The sequence below is a fragment of the Cyprinodon variegatus genome, unplaced genomic scaffold (genome assembly GCF_000732505.1).
Source record: "Cyprinodon variegatus isolate N-32 unplaced genomic scaffold, C_variegatus-1.0 Scaffold697, whole genome shotgun sequence".
Taxonomy (NCBI): Eukaryota; Metazoa; Chordata; class Actinopteri; order Cyprinodontiformes; family Cyprinodontidae; genus Cyprinodon; species Cyprinodon variegatus.
The window spans coordinates 31,586-40,673 of NW_015151150.1; the positions used below are offsets into that span (position 1 = coordinate 31,586).

Genomic DNA, 9,088 nt, shown 5'->3' on the forward strand with positions numbered 1-9,088 from the left:
CGTCATTCAAGAAACCGGTTACCTGGCAACCCTGACGTAGGGAAAGTTAGCTGTCTAAAAATAAAGTTACTGTTTGCAGAAGAGGATGCTAAGATGATAAAAAGAAGTAAGGTAATGTTAATGCAACACTTCTTCCCTTGTGGCGGAAAGGGAAGAATGGAGATTAGATGTTTGAGCATAAATCACATACTTGCCAACTAGTTAACCAACATCTTATCTAAGACAAAGAAATCTCGCTCAACACATTTTCATGTCCTGCACTGTATCAGTCGGCCTGTTGCTATGTTCTAATAATTTTACAGCCTCTACTATAGGCTAAATGAGCTTTTGAGAAAAATCCAGCCAAACTCTACAGTACTTTGGCCATGACTATAAAAGGTGTTTTGTCCCTCTGTTAATAAAATCTAAGTTATGGAAAGCACAGAAATCTGAACATAAACATTGAAATAGGGTTTATCCCTGGCTTACCAGAAGATGGCAATAATGTGCGTCCTAGAGTGGAATACTTCTCCCTGGAAATTTAGCTTGTCGTGATCTTGGTGCTGATGGCTGGCTTAATTGCTCATTCTATTCACCTGTCTTACTCTGCCCAGTTGCTCATTACTGCTCAACTCAACCACCTGCTTCTGCCTCTATTTAATTGTACTTGCATCCAGCCATCAGCCCCAGATTCTCTTGTTCTCAGGGGCCAGTGGTGAGAGGCGTTTCTAGCATACCATAGTGTTTCTAATTTCCTGATCCTGACCATTTCTGCCTCTCATCCACCGAGCCTGCATGTTCCTGTCTGAACAGTCTGCCTGAACTTTCTATGCACTCTGAACTAACCTGTTCCTGCTCAGATCTGTATACCTGACCAGGCTTCGGACTCCTTGACCTCTGCTGCATCTCGTTGGCAGCCCAGTGTCTACCTCATTCTCTGGCGATGGACTGAACTGTCCTCCGTCAGATTATCATGGTCACTAACCTGTGTTTATCCCCTAAAAGAGTTTCCAGTGACACTTTAGGCGCTGAAGCCACTGGTCCACAGCCCACTCTTTTGAAATAAATGCTTTGAATTATCCAACTATCTGTCTAGCTTTGAATACTGGGTCCTCCTGTCCTGTGTTCTAACATCGCTTTGCTGATTCTTGGGATACTTTAAGAACATCTGAAAACAATTTGGTTATTTTTGGCTTTTATTTTGTGACGTTATCATGCTTTTTTTTTATTTCTATCTTTCTAAAGTAAATAAAAAAATATGTTAATCCTTTTATTGTCCCGCAATGGGGAAACTCACTCTTGTGTGGGGGTTGAAACAAGTACTTGAAACTTTCTCAGAGCACAAGTGCACTGCTCTAGCCCACTAGGCCATCACTCCCAATACTATGTCAAACCTACATTTTCTCTCTTCCGTAGTGTTTAGTGACTTTCTGTCTGCAAAGTCACCTTCACTTATCTACACACTGATGTGGACAGTAATGGCACATCAGAATTTAGCGATCGGAGCTCTTTCCTTTGAAACCATTTGCACATTTTAGCCATTAGGTTTTTTTTCGGCATACATTTAAAATAGATGGTAATTTTAAAAAAGCGATTTCGGTTTTTGGTAATATAGGACCAGGAGAAAAATTATGTAAGGTGTGGTTGTGGGCTACATGGGCTCGTGCAAACTCTAGTCTCTCAGTATTTTCCTTTGCTGCATTGACAAATAAGCTGAGCAATAGTGAGGATTAGTGTTAGAAAGATGGGAAAGAGTAGGAGGTGGCAACGCTGCCAGAATAACAGAAATGAAGATGAAGGAGAGAAAAAAAAGGATTTAATGTAATCATATATCCAACTGCAAAGAGTGCAAGATATTCTTTTTGCACCAATAAGCATTTTTACATTATTGTTGAAAGAGTGGTGCAAAAAAAAAACACTGATATAAAAGGCAAATTTACTTAAATAAAAAGAAAAACAAAAAAAAAACAAGAGCTGAGCTGAGCGATATAAGGCTGACCTGGGGCCTCATGTGCACAGTATACATAAGTACAAAAAACTTGCGGGGTAATATTTTAAGCATGATAATCTGCCAAAGAGTACAATAATTCAACCACAAACACGTTTGATATGCACTTGTCCTTAGAAATGTCTGCTGTTTCAGTGGTGTACTGTAATGCTGTAATGTAAGAAAAATGTAGGTAAGTTTGCTTTCCTGGGAACCATGTTGAAAATGTGTAATATGGTTAGGTATTAAAAGAACCAGTTTACTTCAGCCTAAATCCTTTATTGTCATTACATAATTTATGATCCTGTTTATAGTTTTATGTGCATTATGCAGACTAAATGAACAATACTGTATAACCTAACCTTGAGGGATTGCATTCGAGTCAATGAGTCGATGCAATTACCTAGTTTTTGTTGGATAGAAAACCTTGAAGCAGTTTGATTGTATGATCTGGTTGAATTGTTTCCATAAATTGCCTTGAGATAACGTGTTGTGAATTGGCACTATATAACTAAACTGAAGTGAATTGAATTGATAAGTGCGGCAGGAATACAAACGTTTTCAAACGAGAAACCAAACTCACTCAGTTGCACTGAAATGTATCCCAATTCAGTACTTTTAAACCCAAGGACCAAAAACCTGTATTTTCCTCATCACTGCTTTAATAAGTTAAATTTTAGATTTTTATTATTAATAAATTAGCCCTGACCTAAATCCTATAGGGCATCTTTGGAAGAAGGAAACATGCTGACTGAAAGAGGCAACCTTCAAACATGTGTGGCAGTTTTTTCATGAGGAGTGGGTCAAACTACCTACTGAGAGTCTCATTAGCAGTTAAAGGAATCACTTGATTGCAGTGATTAGTTAAAAGGTTTTGCAACAAAATATTATGGCTAACATCATTTTTGTCCAGACTGTTTCATTAGTTTATTTCCAGTTTACGGTATGTTATTTTATAGCTCACCTGTGCACATTCCCAGGAAAAGTAAATCTGCATAATTACCGCCTCATAATGCCACATAAGGCTACATTTGAATGGGAAGGCTGTGGCTTCTAACGCTTGTTCGTTCACAGAAATGGCATTGAAGATGAAGAAGACAGTCTTCACCAGTTCTAAGATCACGGCTCTGCTGACTGAGAGCTGAGCAGCAGAGTTAAAGGGACAGTAAAAGCCAAGCAGTGAAATAAATCACAAGAGATGTTAATGCTGATGTTCTACTGTTACAAAACAAATAAATAAAAAAATACTAATAATAATACTAAAAATATAAATCATTTGGTCCGAAAACAGTTCATGAAAAGTACTGCTCTTACTGGTGTCTAATGCTCTTACTTTTGTACGATACAAGTTGTGTCTTTGACCACTGTAGGATTTTCTTACATTAAACCAGGGATGCCAGGAATTTTGTCCATGTATAAATCATATTTATTCTTAGACAGCAATGTATTCCTTAATTTTGCTAATGGTAAATGTGTATCAGTATGTGCCAAGATTGGGGCACTTTATTTTAGCTCAGCGCATGTCCATAAATAGCTGTGCAAAGGCATGCCGGACTATGGAAGGATGACAGCCTTTGCACTGCTGGAGGACATCGCCAATGAAAGAATGTGGAGGGAGTTTGGGTTCATAGATCTGTCTGACCTGCAACGAAAGGATGATGAATTACGATTAGCAGGTTTAGATTGACCAGAGAGGCACTGGAAGAAAACTTGTGTCAGCCATGTTGATATTACACTAATTCTAATGCATTCTGTGAAGTGCTGTAAGAGCTGATCTCAACCCAGCCAAATGGGATGACCTCACTTGTATTTTTCTCAGCTATATAATATAAATATAATATGAGCTGTGCCTGAATACACTTAGTTGGAATTTGAAGAGAGAAGCTAGTTTCAAAAAGTATTTATTACTGTATTTCTACTGCTGTGAGAGCAGCATCTGTGATGTAAAAAAATGTATGAATAGAATTTCCATGGAACATTTGGACTTGATCCATTTTTTTGTTTTTTTTTTATTTTTAAAGTTATGAGCTTTTTATTTTTAGCTACTTTATTTAAAGATTTGTTAATGTCTCTCTAATACTTGGCCGCCTACAACAAATGTCCTTGAGGGATTTTGACAAAGTCTATGTAACTGCCTGACAACACCTTTTTTTTATCAGGACATGTGATGGGGGCCTTCCTGGTTTTCTACTGATTTATTTTGGGATAGGGCTAGAGAAAATACACATAAGCCTTTTTGTCAGTTCCATGCAAATTGGGATGTATGAGGGTAAAGTGAGTTGGGATACATGTATACAGGGTTTCCTACTTCATTTTTTTTTTGTGTGTGCCGCATATTGGTCTCTCCCAGCCACAATCTTTCAGTATGAAAGCTGCACATTCTTTTGTACATGAGGCCCCAAAACACTGTTAACCAAGCAAAAAGTTTATTTTGCACCCTTTGTAGGCACAGTGACCTATAACCACATGCTCTTTCTAAAGAATATATATGTTTTACCTCAGTCTGAAATCCTTCAACTAGGATGGCCACAAGCAAGTTGAAGAGAACATAGTTTCCAAAAGTCATGAGTGCGATGAAGTAAAGTGCTGCTACAGGAGAGGTGGCAGCCATGCCATTATATAGCACCTTGTTCCAGTCCTCCTGGGTCAGGATCTGGATAGAAAGGGAAATAAGAGGATTTTAGATGAATAAGGAAGAACATTTATGTGCAAAAACTGAAGGTCTTGTTACTACAGTTTTGCAGTGTTTTGCAAAAGCATAACCATTAGTTTTTTATTTAGAATTTATGTTATAGACTAAACTGAAGTAACTGTAAAGAAAAAATATAATTATCATCAACTATGATGATGTGTAAATGTAATGAAAATTGAAAAAAAGGAATACAGCAGGAAGAAAATATATAAAAAGCTACCATAAAGTATGAGGTTTACTTTCCTGCAGGTAACAGAAAATACCACTTACAGTATTAGAGATCCCCTGTTGTGTATATGTTTTATTACAGACATTAGCTCAGTGCAATGGACAGAGTCATTTGAGGATTAGAGCCCGACTGAAAAATCGTGAGCCAACAATTCAGGTCGATTTTAGCACCTGGCTCATAAATTGACATCCGAAGAAATCTGGCCGATATAAAAATTCTAATCCAAAATTAAACTTTGCCGCTCGCTAATTGTGGTTCTCTGCCCCTCTCTTTCTGAGTGCGGCTCCACAAAAACACTTAGCTGCAGTTAGCAGAGAGAAGCAGGGAGGAGCAGAATAGAGCAAAGATGGAAAAACTAAACAGTTTGCTCCATGGCAACCTGCGACTTAGTTAAACTGTATAAAAATAATGAGCAGATGAGTTTTATATACACTAGTTTTGGCAGCCATACTAGCATTTAAGTTCTGTGTAAGATGCCTCTGTAATATACACAAGATGTTAGGTTTTAGAAGAAGAATAAGCTTATTATATTGTATCCCATTACACTTTATACTAACATGCAGGTTGTGTTGCAGCTCATAAATTCAGAGGTTGATCTTTTCCTTAAAGTAAATTTTAAAAGGCTCGAAATAATGTATTTAGTTGTAATACATTGATACTGAAATCTTGTTAAGTCTCTTATGTCAAATAGAGAAGGGCACTTTTCAGTAGCTTACAAATATGACATATTTATACATTTATTATTTATACATTTAGCCTGTGTTATCACTTTAAACTATATTCAGCCACTTGAATTTATGAAATTGAACTATTAATCTGCAGCATTCAAATCTAAAGTATAGTTGTATGGTTTAAACTAAAGCATAAATAGGTGTTATTAATGGTCTAAGCAAAGTGCAGAATTAAATCCAATTAATAGCAAATAGCCTCAAATCCACAAATATGTTAGCAAGAACAGCACTTACAGAATGAATTTTGACAAACCCTAGAAAGTTGAATGCAAACGTTCAAACCAAATTATGAATAACTATTAATGTTTATTTACAAACTATTATGTGAACAGCTTGTTCAAAAAATTGGCTTTTTCCACTAACAGTGTCCAGACCCTGGGGGCAAGACTACTCTAATTCCTTTCCTAAGCCAATCATCCGAGTGCATGCCATTTCATGGCATCAAAGTCGTCTGCCGGGATCTGAGAGCCAAATAACTTATTTCATTCATGTCAAAAAATGTTTTGTCTGTGTGAGTCTCTCAAGGTTAAGATGGTAGCAGGAGAGTGTCAAACCATGAGAATGTATATTAACCCAAATACATTTTTTTCAAGAATTAAAGGAATGGGCTCTAGAGAACTGAACAAATTGGGATCTACTCCAAGAAATTATAAGACAGCAGTGGGTAACTATCAGGGGAAAATCCTCTAGTGACATTAGAAACAAAATACTAATAAAATGGGGGTTAGGTCTTACCTGAAACACTGTCACTATGGCCCAAAGGAGGGAGTCAAAATTTTTTCTGTCCGGAATTGTGACTCCATCTTTCTCAGAGCAAAACTTACAGCCAAACAGATGCATCCCCAGTATACTGGCAGAAGAGTGGGGAAGAGGGGAGAAACACAAACAGGAAAAGGAAGGACAAATGTTTACAACAGATCTGTTTATTAGATACACGAAAAATAAACAGAGGGATTACTGATTGAAAATATTTATGTTACGTCCTCGATTAGGTGTTATGCAATGCAAAATGCTTATATGTGCAGTTTGTCCACAACCCCAACAAGACGTAGAATTTTGTAACCTCCAATAAATTTCACCAATAAAGTTCAATTTAGATACATTTTGATGGACCCCCACCTCCATCAACAATGAGGATCCACCAAGCATCCCCTGAGACAGAACTCAGTGTTGGAAGGTGAAGTGAAATGGTGCGCCCAGTGCATTTCAGCACCATGGACAGCGTAACTGTCAACACGGCGTACATTCATTGTATGCTGCATATTGGACTGGCACAGACTTTTTACAGGCACTGGGAAGATAAGCTATACTGGTTCAGTAGATAATTTATTTTGTTTTGGTAGATCTTGTGAAAAATACTTTCTATGCTGTATAATATGTATGTCTCCAACCAACAAAAATATAATTAGAAGGGGATGAAATTGGCTTCAAAAATCATGCATTCCATTACATTTTGTATACATACAGCCCTTTTGAATACGCTAATTTCCAGTCAAATATATAATTTAATGTATCTCATTAGGAGTTAATGTGACAAATTTATATATATATATAAAAAAATAATAATAATAATTGACCTTATACATATAATGAATACCAAAAATCTTTCTATTTGTGAATATAGAGCTGATGTGCCTTAGCGAAAATTTCATTTTTTTGTCTCATCTGTCCAGGTACATTATAACAGAGGTTTAGTGGTATTTCAACATGTAGCTTGGAAAATTCCAGCCTGTTTTTTTTTTTTTTTTTTAAATCATTATTTTTCAACATGGTGTTCTCCTTGGCTGTCTCCCATCATGCCCACTTTGGCACATACCACAACGGTTGTTGCAATCTGCCACTGATGTTTCTTGAGCACAAGGTTCACCTTAAATCTAATCAGATGCTGTTCTGGGCTCTTTTTTTTTTTTTTACATTATCTGTTTCTTTGTTTTGTCATGAATTGTCCTCCTAAAACCACATCCAGGTAGGCTAACCAACATCCCTTGACATGGAAAATCTGATCTCCAATTTTTGATTGCAAAAAGGTTTTTGAAAATGCAATCACAGGAACATCAAACTGCTTGGAAATGCTCTTAAAGCCTTCTCTTTAACATGCTTGTCTATAATTGTATTTCTGATCTCCTGAAAAAACTCTTTTCCTCAGTTCCTCTCATCCATGTTCAGTGTGATACACACCATGCCACCAGTGACCACATGCAATCCTATATATAGGCCCTATATAGGCCCACTGATTGATTNGCCATTTCATGGCATCAAAGTCGTCTGCCGGGATCTGAGAGCCAAATAACTTATTTCATTCATGTCAAAAAATGTTTTGTCTGTGTGAGTCTCTCTAGGTTAAGATGGTAGCAGGCAGAGGTGTCAAGTAACGAAGTACAAATACTTCGTTACTGTACTTAAGTACACTTTTTAAGTATCTATACTTTACTCCATTACTTATTTTTCCTCCTACTTCTGACTTCTACTCATTACATTTTCACACAAGTATCTGTACTTTCTATTCATTACATTTTTAAAACAAACGTTACTCGTTACTCTTGGCTTCGGTTTAAAGCACAGGTCACGGATTAGCGGCCTGCGATGTTATGAACAACATTAAATCCAAAGATTTTGTCAGAGGTTAAACTGATGTATTTGTTGTAGTCTCTTGTTATTCACACAAAACAATAAACAGTGATTAGCCGACGGGGGTTTTAAAACTGCAAAGCTTTGTCTTCAACTGAAAATCAAACACGCATCTACACAGACCAGTGTGATGCATTCGCGAGCGTCAGATAGCTATGGGGCATTCAGGAGCATGGGACATTTCAAACTTACAAGAAAAGAGACATAAACGGAACAGAACTTAACTCATACAATAATGTATTTATTCAGAAACAGTGTGGGCTTTCTTACAATACTGAATGCTCTATAATTGTATTTCTGTTATTTTTTGATTATTCACCTCTGCTCGCACTTATTCTAAAAAATCTACAATATTACAGCAGCAAATTATCAAAGTTTTTCAAAACCTGTTTAAAAGCTCCAAATGAGGCTTTGGATCATACTGCTACAATTACGCTGTTATTGTTTTACAGGGCAGAATTTGCATTTGCTGACTCTTGTCCTTTAACTACTGATGGATATACAGGAATACAATCATACAAGTGTCAACTCCTCTCAGATAGCACGGGATGCAATATTTGCCAATTTCTATTTTTTATTTTTTTTTATTTTATTTATTTATTTTTTTATTCAATGTAACATGAATGCATAAATACATCATTTTATTTTAGTGTTAAATGCTGTTTAAAGTGAAAGATCATAAAAATTGTCTCCGGATATTTACTGGTTGATTTTCTTTATTCAGACCCCACTGATTTTTAATTAGTTACCCCTGGTTTAATGTTTCTAAATATATATTTCACGTCATGTGTGCCATCCAATGCAGATCATTGGCGCCATCCGAATCTAGTGAAAACTAGTGT

General features: G+C 36.6%; 1 protein-coding gene across 1 annotated transcript in view; it reads right to left on the reverse strand.

The window, feature by feature from the left end:
- The window catches only part of LOC107097448 (voltage-dependent T-type calcium channel subunit alpha-1G-like), a 274,678-nt gene that overhangs the window by 31,093 nt on the left and 234,497 nt on the right, over nt 1–9,088 (reverse strand). The window contains exon 14 of the mRNA XM_015394594.1: nt 4,464–4,619. Within this exon, the coding sequence (XP_015250080.1) occupies nt 4,464–4,619 (156 nt within the window). The remainder of the gene's footprint in view (nt 1–4,463; nt 4,620–9,088) is intronic.